Source organism: Andrographis paniculata, unplaced genomic scaffold, assembly GCF_009805555.1.
Source record: "Andrographis paniculata isolate CXL003 unplaced genomic scaffold, ASM980555v1 Contig9END, whole genome shotgun sequence".
NCBI lineage: Eukaryota > Viridiplantae > Streptophyta > Magnoliopsida > Lamiales > Acanthaceae > Andrographis > Andrographis paniculata.
The window spans coordinates 874,626-899,452 of NW_026137639.1; the positions used below are offsets into that span (position 1 = coordinate 874,626).

The 24,827-nt window shown below is 33.9% G+C and overlaps 5 protein-coding genes across 6 annotated transcripts; 4 read left to right on the top strand and 1 right to left on the bottom strand.

Annotated features, from left to right (window-relative positions):
- The first annotated feature begins 67 nt into the window (after positions 1-67).
- LOC127244089 (hexokinase-3-like) lies at positions 68-4,982 on the top strand. The gene is made up of 9 exons (XM_051264409.1): positions 68-713; positions 1,881-2,028; positions 2,113-2,295; positions 2,455-2,529; positions 3,359-3,514; positions 3,614-3,712; positions 3,799-3,926; positions 4,029-4,110; positions 4,229-4,982. Exons 1-9 carry the CDS (start codon positions 442-444, stop codon positions 4,604-4,606), a joined length of 1,521 nt encoding a protein of 506 aa, XP_051120366.1. The 5' UTR covers positions 68-441; the 3' UTR covers positions 4,607-4,982.
- On the top strand, positions 4,498-9,207 carry LOC127244090 (metalloendoproteinase 1-like). 2 transcript variants are annotated; one of them, XM_051264411.1, is made up of 3 exons: positions 4,498-4,613; positions 8,028-8,284; positions 8,795-9,207. In XM_051264411.1, the coding sequence occupies exons 2-3, from the start codon at positions 8,066-8,068 to the stop codon at positions 9,062-9,064; spliced, it is 489 nt and encodes a 162-aa protein (XP_051120368.1). In that variant the 5' UTR covers positions 4,498-4,613; positions 8,028-8,065; the 3' UTR covers positions 9,065-9,207. The 2 variants fall into 2 exon arrangements, with proteins under 2 accessions (XP_051120368.1, XP_051120367.1); XM_051264410.1 differs by lacking the exon at positions 4,498-4,613 and having other exon boundaries at positions 7,707-8,284.
- A 1,829-nt stretch (positions 9,208-11,036) lies between these two features.
- LOC127244292 (uncharacterized) lies at positions 11,037-13,770 on the bottom strand. The gene is made up of 7 exons (XM_051264764.1): positions 13,589-13,770; positions 13,355-13,471; positions 12,574-13,023; positions 12,111-12,250; positions 11,908-12,028; positions 11,535-11,675; positions 11,037-11,415 (listed from the first exon to the last, which is right to left on the bottom strand). Exons 1-7 carry the CDS (start codon positions 13,646-13,648, stop codon positions 11,302-11,304), a joined length of 1,143 nt encoding a protein of 380 aa, XP_051120721.1. The 5' UTR covers positions 13,649-13,770; the 3' UTR covers positions 11,037-11,301.
- Positions 13,771-13,791: 21 nt separating this feature from the next.
- On the top strand, positions 13,792-16,357 carry LOC127244293 (uncharacterized). The gene is made up of 4 exons (XM_051264765.1): positions 13,792-14,100; positions 14,275-14,377; positions 15,683-15,851; positions 16,102-16,357. Exons 1-4 carry the CDS (start codon positions 14,032-14,034, stop codon positions 16,163-16,165), a joined length of 405 nt encoding a protein of 134 aa, XP_051120722.1. The 5' UTR covers positions 13,792-14,031; the 3' UTR covers positions 16,166-16,357.
- A 1,052-nt stretch (positions 16,358-17,409) lies between these two features.
- Positions 17,410-18,775, top strand: LOC127244011 (transcription factor BEE 3-like). Its single transcript, XM_051264282.1, has 6 exons — positions 17,410-17,772; positions 17,851-17,967; positions 18,045-18,110; positions 18,200-18,268; positions 18,348-18,425; positions 18,518-18,775. The coding sequence occupies exons 1-6, from the start codon at positions 17,410-17,412 to the stop codon at positions 18,638-18,640; spliced, it is 816 nt and encodes a 271-aa protein (XP_051120239.1). The 3' UTR covers positions 18,641-18,775.
- The last annotated feature ends 6,052 nt before the right edge of the window (positions 18,776-24,827 follow it).

Sequence of the window (24,827 nt, forward strand, 5' to 3'; positions counted from 1 at the left end):
TTCATTTTTGTTCGAGGGTAAATCTGTCATTTCGGATCCCTTATAAGTACCCAATGGTTCGCTTTCCAAGTTCTTCGTATGAACTTTCGCCATTAATTCCTCTCTCTCCTTCCATCTCTGCGTATCGGAAAGATTTCGCTTTTGGCAGCGGTTCGATTCTGCGCTGGCGAAGGAGGGGGAGAAATCAGTAGCTGATAGACGCTGTTTGAATCCTCTGGCTGATTTTGTAGGGCTTGGATTCAGGTTCGTTTGATTCGGATGCTGATAAGTGATACGCCGTCGTATTGTGTTCGGCGGAGCTCGTCGGGGAATCCGATCGTCGAGGCGTGTTTTTGGATAGATGTTGTGGTCTGGTTTGTGGCGAGTATGGTTGATTGAATTTTATTTCGTTTTTTTGAGTTTGGGAAGTTAGGAGGGGAGTGGTGCGGCGGCGGAGGAGGCATGGGGAAGTTGGCGGCTGCTTTGGCGGCGGGGTGTGCGGTTGCGGCATGCGTTGTGGCTGCAGTTGTGGTCGGGAGGAGTGTGAGGCGGCGGAGGGCGTGGACTAGGGCGGTGAGGGTAGTGGAGGAGCTTGAAGAAGACTGCGTTACCTCCGTCGTGCGGCTGAGGCAGGTCGTCGATGCTATGGCGGTTGAGATGCACGCTGGTCTCGCGTCGGAGGGCGGGTCGAAGCTTAAGATGCTTCTCACATATGTGCATAGCCTCCCCACTGGGTACAGCTGACATGCTTCACTGTATACTTGCGGTTTTGTTTCTTTATTATGTATTATTTATGCATATGTGTGGCCATCTGTTGCATGTGTCTGGTAGTCGGCGTCTTGTTGATTTTGTCGAACTCCGAATTCGATCCTTCCGCTATATGATTGTGAGTGAGGTTTTTTATGTGGCAACGATTCCACATGGTGAATGGTGGGTATAAGTTTCAGTCTTTTGTAAATTAGGGTTATTGTCGTGTTCTGCTGCTTCCTCTGTTGTGTCTAGTAAATATTTTTTTTTTCCTTAATTTGTATACAGGTGTTAGCATTTTCAAATTGCTGTTTTCCTCGGCATTTTACGTTTTGTTAAAAGCTTTATCTTCATTTATGTCCTTACATTTTTTCTATACTGTTTAGATGTTATTTATCCAGCATGAGCAATACTTAATGAAACTGTTCATCTGTATTATCTCTCTGACATCTCAAATGTTGTGTATTTATTTTGTCAGCAGCCCCTAGGTTTGTTACGTTTGTATGCTATTTTGTAACACTCATCAATTCGGGAACAGATTCAGTGTTTGCCAGCTGGTTCCTTCATTTGTGTTTTATTGAGTTTAGCTAAATTTATATCATTTGCAGCATAGTTAATGAGTTGGTTCCCAGATATTTGACAACATCCACTTACCTGATTTCAATGCAACAACATATGTGCATTTTTTACTGGTTTATGTTTTTGTTTGTATATTAGCCTTCCTATTGCGCTATTCCTTTGTTGGAGTTTCACAATGAAGATAATGAATCCCCTCTCATATACTCATTCAAGTCTTACCTCATTTTTATGTTGAACAATAACCATTTTCATATTCTTTATCTGCAAGTTACAAAGTACTGTGGACATTCATATGATGATTGAAATTAACTTATGCTATCTTGTCTTAGTTAATGTGCCTTTTACCACTTTGATTTTTCTAAATTACTTTGTCATTCTATTGAACAATTTTTCTATTTCTTTTTATTTGCTTCCATACAAATTACGCTGGCTACTTATTCTTAAATTGATGCAAACTAGCTTATGATTGTTATTTCGGCATGCTTGGTTAAAGTTGTAACTTAATCTTGGATGGGAACTTCTTGACTTTGATGTTTCATCATCACCTCCTGCAACTAATTGCTACTTATTTCTAGGAATGAAAAAGGAACCTATTATGCTCTAGATCTTGGAGGAACAAATTTTCGAGTATTGCGGGTTCAGTTAGGAGGCGACGGATCTATTATCAAACATGATATTGAGCTCCAGCCCATTCCACAAGATCTAATGACCAGCACAAGCGAGGTGGCTGGGAACTTTTTTGGATTAATGGAATATTTGGATTTGGAGACTTAAAATACTGATGTCATTCTTGTTCTCTCTATACAGGAGCTTTTTGATTTTATCGCAACCACCTTAAAGGACTTCATTGAAAGGGAAGATGAGATTTCTGCTACTTCACAACAAGAACGGAGGGAACTTGGCTTCACTTTCTCATTTCCCGTGAAACAAACATCATCAGTTTCAGGTTATCTGATCAACTGGACGAAAGGATTTTCTGTTGAAGACTTGGTTAGTGGCATTCTGTTTAGTTTTAAAGGCCTTACATGTGTGAATGGTGATGTATTCTGTTAGTTAGCTGATGAAACACTAAAATTGATTTACTAAATTTGTGTAGCTAATAAGATGAGTGAAGTTGCTGAGCTAAGTATAACATTACTATTTGGACAGGTTGGGAGAGATATTTCTGAGTTTCTGCAGCAAGCAATAAATCGGAAAGGCCTGGATATGCGAGTGGCTGTTCTTGTATGTACTTAAATTTACTTTTAGATATTGATATTTAAATGCCTATTCATATATATATATATATATGGCTATACAGAATGGAACAAAGCCACTTTCATAGAGGATAGATTGCTAGCTAGGAGGTATCAACTGTGTCATAGCTCTTAATAGGGAGCCAATAGCAGTTTTTGTTCTTATAACTTGTTCTGTATTGCAGTAAAGGAGATGCAGCCAATGTCACTTTTACTAGAGAATAGTGATCTTGCAATAATTTGAAAATTGCCAATTCCTCATGTTATTTTTTTCTGTTTCGATTTGAGTTTGACATGTATTTTATTCTATTTTCTCACATTGATGAGCATTTATGTGATATTATTATGTGATTCCTTAGCAGGGATCTTCTTTTTAACTCACCATTGTCTTTAGGTGGATGGCTATGTCCAAGTGATGGTATATGGTGGATAGATGTTGTTGACTCTTTTCTATGTCCAAGTGTTAGTATATGGTGGATAGATGTTGTTGACTCTTTTTTTTAATCGTCGTTCTAGTCTAGTTGTGGGCTAGTTGATCTGACCACTACTACTGATTTAGGTTCATTATATGTTGTCAGTAGAAGAGCTGAGAGAGCATGCCTGACTTTTAGGTTCAGTAGGCAGTAGCTTTATAGATTTGCTTGCTTGGCTCCAGCTGGAAAGTTTTGTCCTCTTATGTAAGTAATATTGTAGCTGTGAGTCATGTGTTTTTTTTACAGTAGTAGAAGCAGACATAGAATTTCTGTTTGCATTTTGTGTTAACAATGTAAGTTCTGGTGTACTATTTTAATGCTTAAGCTGATACTTACTTTAAGCAGATAAATGATACTGTGGGGACTTTGGCTCTCGGTCATTTTCATGATGAAGACACAGTTGCAGCTGTAGTTTTTGGCACAGGTACAAACGCCTGTTATTTGGAGCGTGCAGATGCAATCATTAAGTGCCAAGGTCTAGTTACACCTTCAGGAGCAATGGTATTATTTCTATGGTGATCACCAACATTAACAAGATTATGATTTTTTTAGGTTTTCTTGATAATTTCCAAGATTCATGATATTTTAAAATGCTGTTAGGTAGTCAACATGGAGTGGGGTAATTTTTGGTCATCTCATTTGCCAAGAACATCATATGATATAGACCTGGATAGTGAGAGTCCTAATCCAAATGATCAGGTTAGATTGGGTTCTATATAGCTTGATTTCCGGATCAAAATTTCTTCATGCTACATGGGAACTGACGGGTTAGAACTTCACTGCAGGGTTTTGAGAAAATGATATCAGGAATGTATTTGGGAGATATTGTACGAAGAGTGATTCTTCAGATGTTACAGGAGTCGGATGTTTTTGGACCCGTTTCATCTGCATTACACGTGCCCTTCATTTTGAGGTGCGTTGTTAACCATTTCCTATATCTGTTACAACATAGTTCTTCAGCTGTCTTTGCTTCTATAGAATATGCATATCATTTGCTATGTTATGGAATTTTCAGGACTCCTTCGATAGCTTCCATGCACGAGGATGAATCTCCAGACTTAAGCGAGGTTGCCCGAATATTAAAGGATATCCTTGAGGTCAATCATCATCGAAATTCCATATTGACTGTTACACTTGAAATACGGAAAATAGTAGAGTAGTAATTTACACCTACACTAATAATCAAATCATTTTTATTACTTTCTTGTACTTCAGATCCCCAATGTCCCTCTCAATGCTAGGAAGCTCATTGTCAAGATATGTGATGTCGTAACCCGAAGAGCTGCCCGGTTAGCAGCTGCAGGGATTGTAGGAATACTAAAGAAAATGGGCCGTGACGGTAGTGGTGGAATTGCTAGTGGGAAAACCAAAGGCGGAGGACACAACAAGGTGAGGCGAACGGTGGTGGCTGTTGAGGGGAGTTTATACACAAACTATGCAATGTTCAGAGAATACCTAAACGAAGCTGTAAAAGAAATACTAGGTGATGACATTGCACAGCATGTCATAATTAAGGCAACCGAAGATGGGCCTGGCATCGGGGCAGCTCTTGTGGCAGCATCTCATACATCGTCGTCTTCCTCAACAGTGTAAAAAAAAGGTACACACTATTACTACTACTACTACAGCCGGGTTACACGAATACTGCATATACATCATATATATGTATGTATTATGTGTGTGTGTGTATATATATATGTGTGTGTGTGTGTGTGTGTGTTTTGTCTACTGAAATTTTTAAGATTTCTTGAATGAAAGGGTCTGTTGATATGGTCATCGTAGGTGCAATTTTCTTGATTCCATCTTAGAAAAATCTAAGATGTCTGGAAATTGTGAAGATGTCTGTTGTTGTCTGTGTGTGTGTGTGTCTTGATATGATCATGTTTAGTGGTCCCTGTAGGTTGGAAATATTCAGCTTCTATTTTATTCTATTCATTTATTTATTAAATGCAGTTGTAATTTCTGAGTATTGGAGTTTGCCTTTCTTATGAAATTTGGCTTTGCATGTAATGTAAAAAGCTTATTTTGATAATTAGAGTCAAGTTAAGTCATGTGTAAATAGACCGAGTCCATCCATCCATATCCATATAATATTTTATTATTAGCGCAAAACACCGCGGGGTTTGCATTATATATATATATATATAGATTTTGTAAATAGTACTTCCTATCAGCCAAGCTCTAAGGTTTCATTTATTTTTGTGACATATTAAAAATATTTTTATATTTTTTTTGTATAATGTTATTGTAATATTATAAGATTTCATGTACTATGTTTCAATATAATAATTAATATTCAAATATCAATCCAAATTGGACCTTAAAGTCGAACATAGGTAGCATATAGAAGGGCAAAAGGAAATGTCGTGTGGCACATAACATTGCGAGTGACTTAACAAAATTGCAAGTCGTCTACTTTTGGCTGGCACCCAACTGGTCCCGTTACCATTAGCTTTTTTTTAAAAAAAAAATATAAAATAAAAATATTGTACTATTATATATTTATTTATTTTTACAAAATATTATATTAATATTAATTGTATTATTTTTAAAGGCTTAAAAATTCAATGATCTTTAGAGCAGTAAACTGCAGAGTTTGTATTCTTAGATTTCACATTCACGAGTTTATCAAACTATTCTTTATGGACTCATACAAAAGTAGGGGGAGAGGCAAATTGATATCTATAAAAAAATGACCAGGCAAATTAATAAACTAACTACTTTTCAGGTATGTTTGACTCTGGGAGTTTTTTATTTTAAATTTTTTTACTTAAAAAATAAAATAAAATATATATTTTTTATTTTTTAAATGGCATGATTTAAAACTTCTAAGATCTAATGTAGTGATCATCCAATTCTTCAAAACTCTTTCTTTTTTTTTTTCTTTTTTCTTGGCAAAAGTTGCTAGTTGTATGTTCATTTTTTAATTTATTTTTTGTTCAATATATATTTTAAATTAAAAATATTATGCTCTTAAAAGTATATCAAAATCAAAGTCATTTTCCTTTCATTTTCTTGATTCTTACATTGCCCTGTAAAGATGGAAAACCATTCATAGATTATTTAGACAGAACTTTATTTATTTATTTACTTTGTAATTTTCAAATATTTATAAAATTAAATAAATTTAATATAACAATTAAATTTAATTATAATAATATTGTGCATAGCACGGGTTTAAACACTAGTTTTCAATATATATATATAATAAAATACTACTACATCCAATTATTATTTAAAGTAAAAAATAAAAAATCCTAAAGTGTTACTTCACAACTAACAAATATAATATTTTATATATAAAAAATATATTTTTTTTATTAAATGATCATACATATTAAATAGTTACAAATTTTGATTAAAATCAAAACTAAACAAAAGAAAAACATAAAAAATCTCAAGTCAGTCATCATATATAATGGGTCTACTATATTTGTCATATACTTTAGAGGTGTTTAGACAAAGGCCCAAGTGTGAAAGGCATAAAAAATATCATGAAAACAATACGGTGTGTTTGTTTTGTAGTTTGAGTTTGAATTTTGAATAGTAAAATTTAAATATATATTTTAAATATAAAATTAAATTTTAATATAGTATAATAAATAAAAAATAAATATTTAATTTTATATTTTCAATTTTTATTTTTTTTATTTTTTTTAAAAAAAATAGAAATCCCATGACCAAACACACTCTGTGTGCTTGTTTTATTTTAAATTTTTAATAAGATTATATCATGTTTTTTATAATATCAAATTAATAATTTATAATATTTAAATTGAAAAAAATAGTTTTATTTTAAGTTTCTAATAGGATTATATCATGTTTTATTATAATATCAAATTAAATAATTATTTAATAGAATGTTTAAATTGCAAAATACTAAATCAAATATCTGTTTAGATAATCAAATTTTTGATTATTTGATGTAAGAATTTTTATTTTTTTTTTTGTCAAAAAATTAAGGTGAATAATGACAGTTTGCAAAAATATCTTATATCTTATACGTAAACAAAGTCAATTGTCTATGATTAGAAATTTTGTTTACTCAGTATTTTCAAGATACATTGATTTTTTGTAATGAGTATTTGAATTTTTTTTACCTTTTGATTTTTGTAAAAAGTATTTTGGATTATTTATTTATTTATTTTTTTATGAATAGTAATTCAAAAGTTTGGCTTGGGTGAAGATATTTAGTAAAAAAGTAAATTAATTATTTAAAACTTGGCTAGACATGTAGGGTGTGTTTTTTAGTAAAAATTACAATTCCTCACAAATATATATATTAAAAAAATTAATATATTACATATATTTATTAATTTTATATTAGTTATATAAAGTCATAAAATGAATACTTCAGTCTTATAAATCCTCACCTATTAATTTTTTCATCAATATTTTTTATTTTTCTTTTATATCAATTTTACTTTAATAAAAAAGTTACATTATTAACTTTATAAAAATTTTAAATTCCACTCTTATAAAAATATAAGTCTTAATATTTTTGTTAAAAAATTTTGAGTATATTTTCGTATAAGACACAGATAGATGGCTTTGTTCTTTCAAAGTGTTCTTTTCAACATATTTTTTTAAAAAAATTAATACATTATATACATTCATTATTTTTATATTTTATACACAATTTTTTATACCTCACATAATATATATTTTTTTTTACCAAAAATCTCACAGAACAAACACACGTAATAAAAAAATCTCTCTAACCATATATATATATATATAACTAACTTTTTAAATTAAATATATTTTTAAAAATAATACCGTTGACCTGACCCAGTCTACAGCAGGGGCAGGGTGTCGTGCAGTCATTTGAAGGAACAAAATTAATAAACATCAAACAATATTTTTAGTATAAATATACTTATCTTGTGAGCCAATTATTTAATAATTTCTCTCTTTTTCTTTTCTTATCTTATGAAATTTATTGTGTGTCTGAAAATGGCACCAAAGCTGCTGCTGTTATTGTTTTCGGGGCTTCTTATTTTGTCATCATCAGCAACAGCAGCAGCAGCTCCTTTAGACAACATTCATGGTATGATTGGAGCCCAGAAAGGCGATCATGTCCCCGGCCTTAGCCGCCTCAAGAACTACCTTTCCAACCTCGGATATGCTAAAACCGTCAAAACTGAAATCGAAACTGACATAGCCGATGATCCTGGTACCAACCACTTTGATGACCAATTAGAGTCGGCTCTCAAATCGTATCAGTCATTCTTCCGTCTCCCCGTCACCGGAATCTTGGATCCCCACACGGTACGGTACATACATATATGTATCCTATGGCCATCATATGACACATTTATAGTAAGAAAATAAACATATCTACTCAACTATAGGTTCCTACTGTAATTACAAATATAATAAATGAATTTAGTAACTTTCATTTGTATATTTTGAGTCGAGTCATTGGTGCAATAAATGAATTATAATTATTATTATTATAAAAAATTTATATAATATTACTCATTTTATTTTATATTAGATGTCTTAGTTATTGTAGATGCGGAAATTAATTTATGATAAGTATAATTTATAGATAATTATGAATGTAATAGTGAAAATAATTAATCTATAATATAAATTATTATAGATTAAGATAGCTAATTCGGTTAATTAAAATAAAAAAAATTAAATTAAAATATTTAAAATGAAATGTGGATAGACAGAAACTGCATATGCAGAAATGGAATGAAGGGTATATTATTTCTTTATTACAAAATACTAATACCACATTCGAACTTATAAACTTAAATTTGAGTATAGGTGCGAAAGCTGAAGGAGCCGAGATGCAGCGTGCCGGACCTCACCCACGACACGAACTCAAGCACCAACACGGGGCGTTTCGAAATTCCAATTCTTCCCGAACGCTCCGCGGTGGCCGGCGACGAAGACGGCGCTGACGTACTCGTTCCCGGCGGGGACGCGGGAGGACGTGGCGGGGCCCATCCAAGTGGCGACGGGAGAATGGGCGAAGGTCTCGCCATTCACGTTCGCCTACACGTCGGACTACGACAACGCCGACATCAAGATTAGTTTCCAGGTCGGCGATCATGGCGACTGGCTGCCGTTCGACGGTCCGATGGGGATAGTGGCGCACGCGTTTCCTCCGACGTCGGGAGTGCTCCACCTGGACGGCGACGAGAATTGGATCGACGGGGTGGCGCAGGGACAGATGGATTTGCAGACGGTAGGGATGCACGAATTGGGGCATGTTCTAGGGTTAGGGCACAGCAGAGAGGAGGATGCGATCATGTATCCCACCATTTCGGATGGAGTGAGGAAGGGGATTGGGCAGGACGACATTGATGGAATCACAGCCCTCTACAGTCAGTAACTGATTAATAGGAGTGAGATGGCATGTAATATGTATAGCCTATTGTTTATTTATAATTATGGAGTAATTAAAAAATGTATTAATGAAAATGATAATAATTAGATAAAAATAATTATAAATTAAAATTTAAAAATATATAATCATATTTCCAAAAGAATAAAAGGATAAATGATGTGGACAAAAACATTATATGGGAGAGAAGGAGTAAGACACAATTAATTATGTAGTATAATCGGTTAGTATAGGGTCAACTTGTGACCATGAAGTCATATAGTTCCAAAAACCATATAATGCATTCCAAATGACCAAAGAAGTACAACCTTTCGTTTGTGGTTGATAATTGAATATTAATTATTATATAAAAATGTAACACAAATTAAGAAAAAATGAAAAAAAATACTTTTAACAGTGTCTTATAATACTATTATAATGATATTTTTATAAAAAATTATATAAATATAAGAATATTTTTAATATAAAATTAATTTCATTATGGGTGTGTTTGTTTGGGAGTTTGAATAATAAAAAATTTAAAATAGTTGTATAATGCTATATAAATTGGTATTGATGTAATACTTTTAATATAAAATTAATTTTTAGAATAATATAAAAAGATGAAAAATAGACGTTTGATTTGATATTTTTGGAAAAAAAAAATTAAATGAATAATTAAAATCTTTACAAATCCTCAAGACAAACACATCCGAATATATATATATATATATTTTTAATATCACCTCAACTTACATATATTTATGAGATATCTGAAAGTATAATTCAAATAAAGTTACGAGAGGTTGAATTTTATCTAATTCATTGGTTTGAATTATAATTTAAATTATATTTTAATATTATAAAAAATATATTATAATAGAAAATTATACCAACTATAAAACCAAAACAAACAAACCCTAATATCTTTGATAGTAGATTGTATTTTTTAATTTTAGTTGATAATGTTCATATCACAAGATGTGATCAAGATAATGGTTTGAATGGTGATCTAATAATAATAATAATAATAATAATAATAGAACATCCAATTGACTCTTAGGTCAACTTTGGTCTTTCAATTACTTTCACACAATACCTATCTATATATCCATCTATACATACTATAATATCAGTAATAAATAGACATAATATATTCACACCCATAATAACATATCCGTTTATTTTTATTTTTAAATATTTAGTATTACATTTATATATAAATGTAATATAAATATAATAGTATTTATATAATACATTATAAATTCTAAAAATATTTATAATATTATAGAAAGCAGTACAATTATTTTTTTAAAAATATTTTATTTTAGAACGGATAGAGGAGTATTATATTTCAATAATGGGTTCAAATTTCTATTATATTAAAATTCAAATCAATCTGAAAATCTTAAATTTATAAGAAATTTAATCATAAGAAACCCAAACCAAACCATTTGATTTTGATTGAATGACAGAATTTTGGATATTTTGCTGACTCAATATGTTTTCTTTAAGTTTCTACTTGTTTTTCGCATTATTCATGAAAAAAGAAAAAGAACAAGAAAAAGAAAAATCTTCTAAAAACCCACCTCCAAAATACATCTAAGAACAACCTAAATTACAAGAAAAAGGGGAAGGGAAAGAAAAAGGAACAAGTTTTGGTGCAGGCAAGATCACAAAAACACAAAACTGTTCATCACTCACTCGATGATCATATAGAAACATCAAAACTATGACTAAGTTTACAAGATCACAAAAGTTTCAACACAAAACTGTTCATGGCTCGCTCGATGATCGTAAAGAAACATCAAAACTATGATTAAGTTTAAGCAAGTAGTGATAATTAACGGCAGCTGAAGTGCAAAACTAAATTATAGAATACAAAAGCTTCCATGTGAGGTCCATCATGCATTTTGAACAGGAAAGAAAATTACCTGTAAGAAGCTCAGTTACTGCTTTGATGTGTAGATTTAGGTGCAGCTGAGGATGCCGTGACCTGCCTCAAATTGTATTTCGACAATTCCTTGTACTTCTCCACGACACCGATCAAGCACACGGTCTGTAAATCAAGTGCAGATAGACTTTTAAAAATTAAAAATCTCATATGAAATGGTAAAACTGGACCAGAAATTGAATCTATAGGTTAGGTTCAGATTCCATGGAATCCAAATTTCTTACCTTGACAATTTGGACCATTATAGTTAAATCCGGCTTGGCCAGATCGACTTTGTGGATGGATGGAACAGATTTGGCTACTGCATCAATGACTTTCATTCTATCAATGCCGGTATTTGCACGAGCATCGTATAAAACTGCAAACTAGAATAACATATAATGTTTGTGTTAGCCTTGTTTGCATACGTGATTTGCTTTTAAAGATCAATATTGAGCGTCAGATCATCTTCAAATGTTATTCTCCTCTTTCCCGTTCATGGAACTAGCCATCGGAATTTTTTAAATTCATACAAATTTTCGTATAGAATTTGAATAACAGACCAAGAATGCTTACTCAAATGATAAAAATTATGTCATGAACAAGAAATGTGCTTACCTTGCGAGGCGTCTGAGTTTCAACAGGGAAATACTTCTCAATTAGAGGTTTAATTGCTCGTTTGATTTCATCATCTGAAGTGTAGCATGTTACCTCAACTGGAAGCACTCTCAACAGAAATCTGGCGAATAACATCATATTTTAAGGTCAATCCAAATTCAGGACTCATTTGCAAGCACAATCTTTATGTAATAATAGGAAACCTTGATGAATGCTTCTTGGATGAAGCAAGAGAAGTCATCATATGTTGGACGATAGCTTTTGGGTCGGGATCTCCAGCTTTTCTCCTCATTTGAATAAATATGACACCATTGCAGCCTGAGTCGAGTTTACTGAAACGCCTCTGCCCAAGAAGAAGCATGATTACAGCTATAAGAGCATTAATATACACAGCAAAAAGAAGAGCAAAAAAAAATATATATGCTTTAAGTTTCAAAATCACTAGATGTTAATGCAGTTAATCAAGATGAATTTAAGATAAATTATCCGATGATATTAACCAACTTCTTTGTCCAAATTCCAAAAGTTTTATACATGCTCCATGAATGTAAGAGATGCAAGATCTTGATATCAATCATAGAGACATGTGCAGTTTTAGATGAACATTTAGGTATGGAAGTAAAATTCTGTTTAAGGGGCAAATTCAGGATTAATTGTCTAACTTACCTTGCTCTTATCGCCCAATTCGGCAAGCTCCTCTTCAATTAGCTTATCAATAGATTTATTCTCCACCTTCTTGGGCACATTTCCATCAATCAATTGCGATTCTTCCACGCATTGTTTCTTAAGTGGTGGCTCTACAGCTTCGGCTTCTTGATTCTCAGATTCCTCCTTTTTGTCTTGACCTTGCTTCTCATCAAGCTCACCATCCTTAGTTTCAAGCCCTGATTTATCACTTGTTTTTGCACCATCATTGGAGACATCAACATTCCCAATGTCGCCCTCTTCTTTCTTACCATCAGCATTGCCATTTTCGTCATCCTCACCATCATCATCCTCATCATCATCACTGGAAGAATCAGAGTAGGTGAATTTGGTTATCTTGTTCAAGGGCTTCACAGGTATTTCTGCCTCTACCAATTTTGAATTTGCACCATCCACAAGTTCTTCATAAAACTGTTATACAGTTTCATCAATCAGAAAACAATATTAACAAATAAAAAATTCAGCATCAAACTAGGAAGAAATCAACAGCAGATTAGTCACTAATTAAACCCTGAGCCCTAAACCCCAGAACCTACAAAAATTAGGAACTGATCAGAATCACGGCACAATACAAACCAAAAACTCCAATGGTTAAACCAGTTAAGTAGATCACCGTAAAATTCACCCAAAAAATTGCTCACAAACATAATCAGCAATCACTCAACCAAAGGCACAATCTTTACTACAAAAAGTAATTGCTTTTTCCCCTTTCTTCATTAGTGTATTTTGTTGACGAACTTACAGAGTCGATAACATTGATAGCTTCATGAGAAGCTTGGCGTTCCCTTCCACCATCACACGTTATGAAAAAACCCTCAACTCCTGGACACAAAGGATAAGCGCCCTTCCTCACCGGCTTCTGGAAAAACCAATCAAAAGTACACGCACAAAATCACAAAATCAGTTGGAAGCTTTCCATAAACAGACAAAAGAGAAACGTATCTACATAAGAAGACGTAGACATAAATATACTTACATTGTGGGGAAGGTAGTGCCTTCTCCTCTTGTTTGAGTTGGCTTTGCTCTCAGGCGCCATTGAATAACTGCACAGAAGAGCACCGGAGACACGTCGGGGAGGTTTATTAAGAGATTGGCTTATTTGGGCCTATAATATTGGGCCTTTGTTGGGCCAAATTAAAAGCGCATATATAATATATATGCGTGTGTATGGATATGTCAAGCGTGTGCCGGCCGACCAGTCGCCGCCGTCGCAGCCGCCGCGGGTTTTTTGCGAAGCTGCGTTAATCGGCTGCTGCTATCAGCGCGCTTTGTGTGGTTCTCTTCATTGATTTCTTTTCCACGTGCGTCGGATTCTCTATCTTCTCTTTGTAGCGATCGGATAATCAATTGGTTTTTGCCGTTTCGGCTGATTTGGGGATAAACAATAGCGGCGGAGGAGTTAGTTTAGTGATAGCGGAAATGGATGTTTTGGGTAATAACGACATTGATGATGTCCGGTGGCTCTGTTCGCTAACTGATTCTGAACTCGTAAGTTTAGATTTTTTGAGTGGTCCGCTCCTTCGGAAAAGTATATTCTTGTTACAAATTCTTGTGCGATATCTTATTGAATTAACTTCTCATTCTCATTGATGTATTGTTTCATCGAGAAATCCAAGTCACGAATTTTGTTCCTGGTGAGTGCTGATCTCTTTTGTTCATTAGGATTTGCTGATGGGATTGAAAACTATGATGAACATGCGAGCCAAGCAGATCGGTCACGAATATTTGGCAAAGAAATTCGACTTGAAAATGCTGCGAGCCCTAAGTATGTTTTTATTATTGCTTTGTTCGATGTTCTTGTTGGTAAAACTTGGGAATTAAGTTTACATGTTTTTTTTTTTCATCCATGGGTGAGATCTAGACTTCAACTATGTTTTTCAACGTTATTATTGTTTGGTGTGAATTATCATAGTGAATGTGATTATTTCATAAGAGCAAGAGAATAATGTAGTTTGATTTTAGGTGCATTGGCTAGGGATGAGTAATTCTTCCATTATCTGTTTCTACATAGACAGGAATTGGTCTACTTACAATGGATGTTCGAATTCGATAAACTCGTTTTTATAATATGATATCATCATTTATCAAGTTTTATGGCTTTTTGGGACAAAGTGCTTTATTATGTCTACCATGAATGTTTATTTATATTCTTAGTAATAAGCAGTGGTTAGCAATCTGAACCTGAAAAACTTCTTATCAAGAAGTCGATCAAAATTAACCCCAGATCACCGGATATGCCATAATGTTACTTAGTAGAAAAAAAACATCACGAATTTCAGGAATAGCACCTGAGGTGACACTGGTATTTCTTAGCAAAATAGGAAACTTTATTTTTTATATGTGGCGGGGTCATCAACCTTAAAGCCTAGTTTAGATTCTTGGATGGGAAATAATCCTTTTTGAAAATTTGAACATGCAAGGCGGACTTAAGTCAAAATAGGAAGATATCTAATGGAGTGTTGAGAGTGCTGCATTGAGGTCTTCAGAGCTGTACATGTTTCTTGGTGTGCCATTGACATTGGTTAGATTTGACAGGCTCGAAGCATAGGAAAGGAGGAATATTGGTCTCTATCTCAAATGTTGGATGGAAAATTTGCTTCGACAATTAATTAGCAGCTTCTAGGGGTTTCTGGATGGATAAATACATGACCACAAACATTGACAAGTTCACACATTAATCTGAGTTCTGCCTTATCTTCTGTGTTTTCTCTTTCTCATTTGTTCTAATGTGGAGAGAAACATTGCATCTAGAGCTTATCAAGATTCTTCCATTTCTGGAACTACTCTCAACATTTTATTCCTGTTGAATTGGGGAGCTCGAAACCATGAGGTCTAGAGTTATCTCTTTCACAAAACTAGCCCACAGAAATCTTTTATATAAAGCCAAATAGAGCTAAATGCAAGTGTGCAATGAAAGTGGATGAAAATTCATTTACGAAAATTCCACGATGAAGGTTAAATTCAGATTAGTTGACAGTTGGCATTCATGACTTGTTTGCTGTTTTCCCTGATAGATTGTGCTTGGTTAATTTCGTCAACATCATATTTGAATTGTTCCTTGTATTCACAGGTTTCATCTTCATGGAACATTTAAAGGGGCTGCTGAAAGATGTTCCGGCAGCTGCTGACTTTCACTGCAACTTATTGAAGGAAAGTCCATCTGATAGCTTCAGCAGCATGACCGTTGAGGATTTATACCCATACATCCATTCTGACCAAAAGAAGAGAATAGCAGACATGTAAGTTAATTCTTTAATATACCTACGCATCAGCGACACCGGGGAATTGTTTCTGTTGAAGTAAGAGAAGTATCATTTCAGATACTTAGATAAAACTTTTCTTTTTGTTTCTGTGTTTTTTTACCCTTCCTTTTTGTTTTGATTATCACAAATATTTATTGAATAACATCAAAAAGTTCCATTTTTTATTCACCTTCTGAGAAATCTTTTTTGGCCCGCGACTTTCTAAGTAATTGCATTTCTGTGGCAGGTTCCTGCAGGACATGCCTCCCTCCCGGAGATCGAAATCCGTAAAGCGAGATTCTAGTAATTGATCACCGTGGTTGGATGATATATATAAGGTATTTTTGCGATTTGCATATGGAAATCAAAATCAAAATCAAAATCCAAATCCAAATTACATATGAGATGTACCAAACGGTATACATTTGGTTGTATTGGATATTAAATGAAATTTGGGCGTCTAATATCTGACCAAGCTCAATAGAAATAAATTTTATATATAATTTATGTTGAAAATTCGAACTATATCTATTATCTAGGAGTAGTGCTATTTATATCTCTAGTCATTAAATTGTAACTTAAAGAACTCGTTTCATTTTTTTTTTCTTTTGAATATATCAATATTGATATATAAACTGTCTGATTTTTTTTAGGTAAGAGCGTAGATGTTTGTTTATAATTAATTTTTTTGGTAATTTTCTGATATATTGGGTTAGATTTGTATATAGTCAAGTTCAATTTGAGTCTTGGATTTATTGTAGAGAGAACCTGCAAAATCAAGTAGACAATACCCAGATGAAAATTAGATAACCAAGGCTCCATTATTATTATTATTATTTATTTTATTTTATTTTGTTTTATAGATATTAGGCTTAATTACTATTTAGATACAAAATATAAATACAAACCATAAGTATATGCCTAAGATCGATCAACTCACCTGGCTAATAATAAAATGACTCAACAGAAAAGGCTTTGCCCACTACTTTCTAATCAAAACCAAAATAAAAATAAATAAATAAATAAAATACCAATTAAACATATCCAAAGTTTAACAGAAAAAGGAAAAGCAAGATTCAAGAACAAGACTCCTCTATGCAGCAGCAGAAGCTGATAAAAACAATTTGCAAATTGCAAGCAATTGGCTATACAAATACAATACAATTGGTTGGTGTGGGGCCAGCAGCAGACACAACCATAAGATGGCCAAGTGCCACGTGGCACCCTATAATACATCACACATATATATATATATATTTATATAATTTTCGCAATATTTTAATCTACAACACTTAACAAATAGCAGCCAACAACTGCAAAAGCAAAGGCCAAACCAAACCAGTTCCCAAACAAACAGTACATGTAATCCTGTCTTTTTTCCTACGCACAATAGAATAGATACATACATTGCATTTACACACACACACTCACATATATATACAAAGGTTTTGGGTAATAAAGCCATCATTATTTCTCACACAACAGAAAAACACACAAACACTAATAAGCACAGGCAGCATTTACTTACCTGAGAGCACCGAAATCCAATCCCCGAATGGCTGATCACTTCTTGCAGGGCCTGGAGAGCTTGAAGCACTCTTTCTCCATACCAGACATTCAGTTGAGCCCGAGCCCTTTTCCGGGGATGATGCATCCATATCCATCCAACATCCATAGCCAGACAGGTTTCCCACCCGACAATCTTTTCCCTCATTTACAAGTATCCCCTGCAAACTCAGGACACTTTCCAAGATTGTTCAACCATGAAAACACCTCCCCTGTCCCTATTGCTTCCGAGCACGTTGCTTCCACTGATGATGGGCATGCAGACAGGAAGAGGAAAGCAATGGAATTCCCCAGTCCAGCCAACTCATCACCTCAAGGCTCTGACAATGGCATTAGGAAGAAGAATAAGAAGGTAATGTTGAGCTGAGCTCATTTTCTTCAATTCACTGTAAATTATTTGAAGTGAATTCATTTTCGGATGGGATCACAGTGCTCAGGGAGAGGGAAGAGAGGTAAAAGCGATGAGAATGAAGAGAAGCCAAGGGAAGTGGTTCATGTAAGGGCGAAAAGAGGTCAAGCCACTGATAGTCACAGCTTAGCTGAAAGAGTGAGCCCATAATCTCATCATCATTTCAAGTGAATTCGATTATGAACATATCATTAAACTGTTAGCTGTATTCTCAGGTCAGACGAGAAAAAATCAATGAGCGGTTAAGATGCTTGCAGGACATTGTTCCAGGATGCTACAAGGTGAGTACTAACTACTATGATATCAATCTTTCAAACTTTGATCTTCAAAGATTATAATTTAGTTCAGAATACCTTCTTCAAATGGGCAGACGATGGGAATGGCAGTAATGTTGGATGAAATCATCAACTACGTGCAATCCCTGCAAAATCAAGTAGAGGTAGGAAATTGATCAGCAAAATCAGAATTCAATAATATGAAACACATGGAATCTGACATAAATATGTTTTCCAATTCAGTTCCTGTCCATGAAACTCACGGCAGCCAGCACTTTTTACGACTTTAACTCAGAAACGGATGCCCTGGAGACACTACAGGTGAATCTCATAACATATCAATGAGCAGAAATAAGAGACCTGCTTCATCTGTTTATTGATCTTTCTCTTGAATTTGATGTATTTTTTTGCAGAGAGCCAAGGCAGTCGAAGCATCAAAGTTTCAGAGTGGAGCAAGCCCCGGAATTCCCTCTGTTGTGTTTGGCTCTTTAGAATCCAATCTTAGCTATTATCCTCAGCTACCACACAACAGATGAAGATTCATTCGAGTGTTTCAATCCTTTTGTCTCAATCCAAACTACATCATTCAAGGCTTGCTATGCCAAAGAAAAAAAAAAGAACAGAATTACAGATTAAAAAATATAAACAGAAATACATAGTTCAACACATAAGCTTGAAACTCGACCAATTCTTTACAGCAAAGTGTATAATCTATTGATGAAATGCATGAGTTAGTTGCGAATATTGTAATAGTATCTGTGCAAGTATCGCAATCAGTTACTAATTAATGTATAATCAAATGTGTAGTCTTAACATACATTTTGGTCCTATAGCCTCAAGATCATGAGTTTTTCTTGCGTCATCATCACTCACAATTATTAGCAGATGCCTGGTTGGAATTTTCCTAGCATTCTGCCCTCAATTATTATCATCATCATCTTTCTGTTGCTATTTGAAGAACCTGTTTCTATTTTTCATTTCATTTCAATTCTTTGGGGGGTCTTTTCTTGAGTGGATATCTTGTCTTGTCTTGTTTTGGTTTGTCCTGTGCCATTATCTTCAGTAGCAATCACCAAAGAGACAATACCATTAATATATTGAAAGAAGTAGGGCCATCTACAACCATTCCATTAGCAACCACTTTGGAAGGAATCATATAATAAAAACTATGGAATTAAAATACATAGTTTAATTAACAGTCACTCTTGGCATAAAAATTAAGACTCTATTTACATACACACTTTTGAAAGTTTTGTTACTGTCATGGATGGTAATTTTTTCAAAACATATCACATCATATACCAAATCTTTTACTATTTGCAAAGTTTTCAAAACTTCAAAACTCCAAAAACTTGTATCTAAAATGAGCTTAATTTACTAAATTTCTTGGCTAGCAAACATAGGCTATGTTCTTTTGCAATAATTTTTTTATATTTTGTTAATGTGCAATCTTCGCGCTTAAAATAATATATTTATATATTATTTCTCACAAAATATAAAGTCAAACCACTATGCAAATACAAAACACAAACATAAACACAAAACAAGTTTGTTTTAGTCACTCTAAGCACAAGTGTAGTCTGATTATAGTCTCACATCACCAACAAATATATTAATATACATTTAAAATTCTGTTTAAAAAATCGATTTATGTTAATTACATATATATATATATATATTTATTTGTATTATATAGAATTTGATTTTATTAAAAGTTTTTAAAATATTTCAACACACATTTTAAATTTATATTTTATCGAATATATATTACTTTATAACCCAAACAATATCTCATTCCAAACAGTAAACCGAACTTGAAGCTATAATATGAAACAATGACCAGACAACCAAATGCACCCTAAGTTTTTGTGCGTGGATGACCCCTTGAAAAGTATATCAACTTTTGCCAAAAATTATTCGATAACCACCTCACCTAAATGTTCTTAGGTGTCAATTAGGCATGTCATTTTATGGTTAACTTATTTTTAATTCCCTCAGCATGGGAAAATTGCTGACAAGCATCTTACATACCTATGGTGTGGACACAAGTGCAGGGCTAATGAATCTCCTTAATAATCAATTCTAGGAATGAAGACAGATAGTGTCAAAGGTTAAGTGCATCAGTAATGTAATAAGTAGAGAAAGAGATTTGTTTTTTCAAAAGTAAACAAGATTTTGAATATGGAAGACAGATGTAAAAATCCCTGTGATGAATCAGATATATTAGGAACTGTAAGTTCACTTCTGAGACATTCCCTCGTGCAGATATCTTATTTCGATTGATTAATTCTACCTTACACATGCATCAAACAATGTATCCTCCCCAGCTGTTAGGTCATTATTCAGTGGCATCTATGCACTCAATCATAATGACAAAACATTTACTCTTATCCCTTCACAGCACTTAAACTGAAAAAGATTGGGAAAAGGATTGAATAGGAGGAAATAACACATCCTTCCAACAAACAAACAAGCAGCTGGGGCCTAGAAAATAATGCACACACTAAATCTCATGGATGTAGCCAATTCATTATAGAAATGATTGAAAAGAGTCTATAATGTATTTCTCAAATAATAAAAACAATGAAAATCTGTTATCTGTGCCATACAAGGCAGATGCAATGCACTCAAGAGAAGACAGCCTAGAATGGGCCCTAGGTTGTCCTAAAGAGAATGAGCAAAGTGGGATCTCCCAATTCTCAAACTGATAAGAGCTTACAAACCTTTAGGGCCTCATTGAATTCATTCTCTCACATTGACTTTCTTTTGACTTCTTCCTTGGAGCATGTGCATGCACAAGGAGGAGAAAACCAAGATCAATGGGCCCCACACCAACAAATTGGATAGTGCCGGATTAGCAATATGGAATAAGGGTCACAGTTGAGAGTATGTATCAGGTGGGAGATGGGGACAGTGTGTTGTGGGCAAGTTCAAGGATCCAAGTTATGCTGTCAATTCCGTGGTAAGAGTGAGTCAAGTTGTGTAACGGGTTTAGAATGTTGTTACCGACATCATTTGATTTCTAGTACGTGGTGTGAAGCTGAAGATTAATAAAGGTTGATAAGCTTTCTGGTGAACAACAGACAGGTATTTTCTAGGAGTGCTTTTCATCTGTCATAAAACTATTTGTCCCTTCTCATCAGTAACAATGATACACACAAACACACACATAAATTAGTACCTGAACACCATATCTTGGATGGACTCGAGCCGACTTTCTGTCACTTGAAACCATTATTCCAAGGGAAAGAAAACATGCAGGAGATTAGAACTAATGGCGTCTAGTGTCAAAATTAACTTTCATGAGATGAATTCTTGGACGGGCATCCATGTATGACTCAAGTCGACCTAAAAGAAAGTATGCTACTTGCACAAGTGGAGCAAACCAGGCTTCCTACACTGAATAGGGAGAAACTCAGAAACAAGACTTATTTAACTAGCTAATATTTTGTTTTGATTATCCAATTTACAACCAATTTTATCAAATTGCCCCTTATAAAATTCTACATAAACTTCACTATTGCTTCTCTCCCAACTTTCTTTGTATTCTGCCTTTTTTTCCATGTGATCTCAAAAGTCTCCCCATATTTTGGCTCTCCTTCAACGAAAAATCAATATGGCGCTTCCATCTTGCACATGTGGTGACACGACTCCACTTACACTATACTACTAACGCCAATTCACATATAAGTAAACGATAAGCATGCTATAATCCCTCTTAATTACTTACATATATAACAAACCTGTTAACCTGCTATAAATTTTTTTCTCACCAAAACATAACATAATTCAACAGTAACGTGTTAACATTCACCAAAAGGATCTCAAACCATATCAAAAACTACACAATCGACATACTATTTATAACAACACTATACCACTTCTAAAACAGACGTAATATAGAACAACGGAAGCAAAACAAGCCACGGTCCTGCCCACAGGTCGTCATCTATGTACACGGTAACTCAAAATGCCTGTAAGAGCACCATGACTACTCCAGTCTGACCATCACGTCATATATCATCAGGATTACCTACAAGGCATAAACTGAGTGAGATTTATAAATCTCCGTAAGTAGAAATTATGCATGATGTGAAGTTTATCTCAAAATTCTTAATATGCAGAATGTGCTCTCGTTTGAAATCACCAATTTATTTATGAAATACTCTCCAGGGCCCCTAGACACACTGTTATACACCGGAAAGAGCTCAATATCCACGTATTCAAATCAAACGGTGGCCTACACCAGGTAGCCTACACTAGGTTTCCTTGCAAGGTTTCCCCGGGTCGCTTCTTTCCAGGTCGCCTCTTCCGAATGCATTGTTTGTGCATTGTATGTAAAGTCACAATAGACGGTGGCCTACACCAGGTAGCCTACACCAGGTTTCCCCAGGTCGCCTCTCCCGCCCTCGGTGTATAATCCGCGGTCTAACATAGTAAAACAATCTTATTCCACTTTAATGCATGATGTGCATGCTTAATGAAAGTGCGATGCAACATATTTCACAATATACAGATATTATTGAACTCACTGGTTCAAACCACATCAATTTTGGAGCTCACAAACTCTTTCAACATCAAATATAGAGTTCACAGGCTCAACCATATCACATACAAAGTTCACAGGCTCAACCATATCACATACAAAGTTCACAGGCTTAAACCAATTTATATACGGAGCTCGCAGGCTCAAACCACATAATCACATATTACAGTTTTCTGATATTCACATATTATCAATCAAACATAAATAACTCACAAAATAATATATTTATGCATTGTAGTTGCAAATAAATTTCTACTTACCTGAAATTCACCAAAAACGTCAATAACTTTAACTCTAACTCTTACAGTCATTTTCACGATTCCAGTATCGTATCTAACAACAATTAATTACAAATATTACCCCAATTTACTAAATAATTATTTCTACTAAAAAATTCCTCTACTTAGTAAAATAGCAATAATTTGTGAACACAAAGAAATACCTAAACTAGGCTTTTAACGAATTCGGCCTAAAAATATTTTTTTTTTTTCTTCTTGTTGCCTCAGCTCTGCCTTCTCCCTCACTTCTGCTATTGAAGATAGAATTGATTGAGGTGGGGGCTGGGGATTATTACCCCCCACAGCCTTAATTTTATTTTTTTTATTATTATTATTATTATTTTATTTAGTTTACTTTTTATTTAATTACTACAATTAATTTTAAAGTGATCTAAATTTAACTTACATCATTAATATCCAAATAATTTACCCAACCTATTTGTATCCTTTAAAACAGGTAAAACATATATCAAATTATAAACAATTTAACATATAAGTAGTTTACCAGCACCTAAAATATGAAATATGTATTGGCCAATACATGTGGTTTCAAGGCATAATCTTCAAATTATATTATCTTCTTTCATCTTTAAATATATATTTGGTCCAGTTCTCATTTATCAAATTGATAGGTTCATTTTCACTTTTAATAGTATAAACTTTTCGCATAACTATTCATTCTTCCACTCTTCTTACAAGTGTAAAGAAAATTAATTTCACAACCTCAACTATCATTCCTTTGCTAGATCTTGGATCTGTTTATCAATCTTCATACAGCAAAGCTTTCTGCTGGTGAATAAATCCTACTAATAATATAGCAGTAACAGCCAGTGCCCGTGTCATGACATTCCCATCAAAACTCAATTCACAAAAGTATTCCTAAAAACAGAATGAGCAGAAAATTGATTTCATCCTATCAAATTATCACTTAAACAAGAGATTCAGACAACTAGAAAACTCAGATTTAGCAGATTGGTGAGATTCAACCACAATTTTTTCCAGGCTCTGCTACTGAATCATTAAAATCTTGATCATAACAGTCATGTCACAAACTTTATCCTCCTAAGCTTAAACGAACACAAGTTGGATCCAAGCGTACTAACTAATTCATCCTATGTTTTCAATGACAATGGCAGGTGGTCCCTCTCCCTCTAGTTGGAATATCTGTGAATCAAAGCCATCAAAAAGTAACAACTGCAGCCCAAAGTCATTATTTTACCCGAATATGGTATCTTAGATACATTTCTTGATGGCTGGTCACAGTTTTCTGAAGGTTGGTGCTGACATCTTCATCAAAATGTATATGTGAATGCTTGACCCTCTAATTTACAGGTGAGGAAACTAATCCAATCTTGCATTGAGCAATGTTTTCCCTTAGAACGCAAGTAAAAAAATAAGAATCACGCAAGTAACACAATCAGGAATGCAACATTAGAGCAAATATGAAGTGAGAAAGGAAACTCAAAACTGAAAGTGTTTAGTAGATACTAGATACTGCCCGTATAAGCAGTACTTTTACAGGTAGATAGGAGAAAGCACTACATATGCCCCCCTAACCCTTTTTCCACTTTCTAATATTCTTTAGTCTCGCTCTTTTCAATTTCAGAAACTTTTGTCATGACACAATTCAATAGTTTGAAGGAGAAGGCCTGATTGTGATTGAATTCTGTTAGGTCTTTTGTTCCAAAATTTTTATAATGTAATCTCACATTGCTCCTTTCAATTTATGTTACCATGTTTTATAAGGGAGGAAGGGGAACAGTTAGCAATTCCAGAAATAGGAGGCCTCAAAAAAAAAAAAAAAAAACACTACAAAAGGATTCAAGACTTAGAACATGATGAATTTGCTTAGAATTTGTATGACTAAAATCCTCTCTCGTTTCATTTTTCAACTCATCC

Excerpts from the sequence above, each read along its gene's own strand:
- LOC127244090 (XM_051264410.1), top strand. The coding sequence starts at position 7,946 with ATGAAATTTATTGTGTGTCTGAAAATGGCACCAAAGCTGCTGCTGTTA. Across the intron at positions 8,285-8,794 it reads GAATCTTGGATCCCCACACG|GTGCGAAAGCTGAAGGAGCC; the intron begins GTACGGTACATA and ends ATTTGAGTATAG.
- LOC127244292 (XM_051264764.1), bottom strand. The coding sequence starts at position 13,648 with ATGGCGCCTGAGAGCAAAGCCAACTCAAACAAGAGGAGAAGGCACTAC. Across the intron at positions 12,029-12,110 it reads TCCAAGAAGCATTCATCAAG|ATTTCTGTTGAGAGTGCTTC; the intron begins GTTTCCTATTAT and ends GTTATTCGCCAG. Across the intron at positions 11,416-11,534 it reads TAATGGTCCAAATTGTCAAG|ACCGTGTGCTTGATCGGTGT; the intron begins GTAAGAAATTTG and ends CTTGATTTACAG.
- LOC127244293 (XM_051264765.1), top strand. The coding sequence starts at position 14,032 with ATGGATGTTTTGGGTAATAACGACATTGATGATGTCCGGTGGCTCTGT. Across the intron at positions 14,378-15,682 it reads GAAAATGCTGCGAGCCCTAA|GTTTCATCTTCATGGAACAT; the intron begins GTATGTTTTTAT and ends TTGTATTCACAG. Across the intron at positions 15,852-16,101 it reads AAGAAGAGAATAGCAGACAT|GTTCCTGCAGGACATGCCTC; the intron begins GTAAGTTAATTC and ends TTTCTGTGGCAG.
- LOC127244011 (XM_051264282.1), top strand. The coding sequence starts at position 17,410 with ATGGCTGATCACTTCTTGCAGGGCCTGGAGAGCTTGAAGCACTCTTTC. Across the intron at positions 18,111-18,199 it reads TTGTTCCAGGATGCTACAAG|ACGATGGGAATGGCAGTAAT; the intron begins GTGAGTACTAAC and ends TCAAATGGGCAG. Across the intron at positions 18,269-18,347 it reads CCCTGCAAAATCAAGTAGAG|TTCCTGTCCATGAAACTCAC; the intron begins GTAGGAAATTGA and ends TTTCCAATTCAG.
- LOC127244089 (XM_051264409.1), top strand. The coding sequence starts at position 442 with ATGGGGAAGTTGGCGGCTGCTTTGGCGGCGGGGTGTGCGGTTGCGGCA. Across the intron at positions 3,713-3,798 it reads GTCCTAATCCAAATGATCAG|GGTTTTGAGAAAATGATATC; the intron begins GTTAGATTGGGT and ends ACTTCACTGCAG. Across the intron at positions 4,111-4,228 it reads TATTAAAGGATATCCTTGAG|ATCCCCAATGTCCCTCTCAA; the intron begins GTCAATCATCAT and ends CTTGTACTTCAG.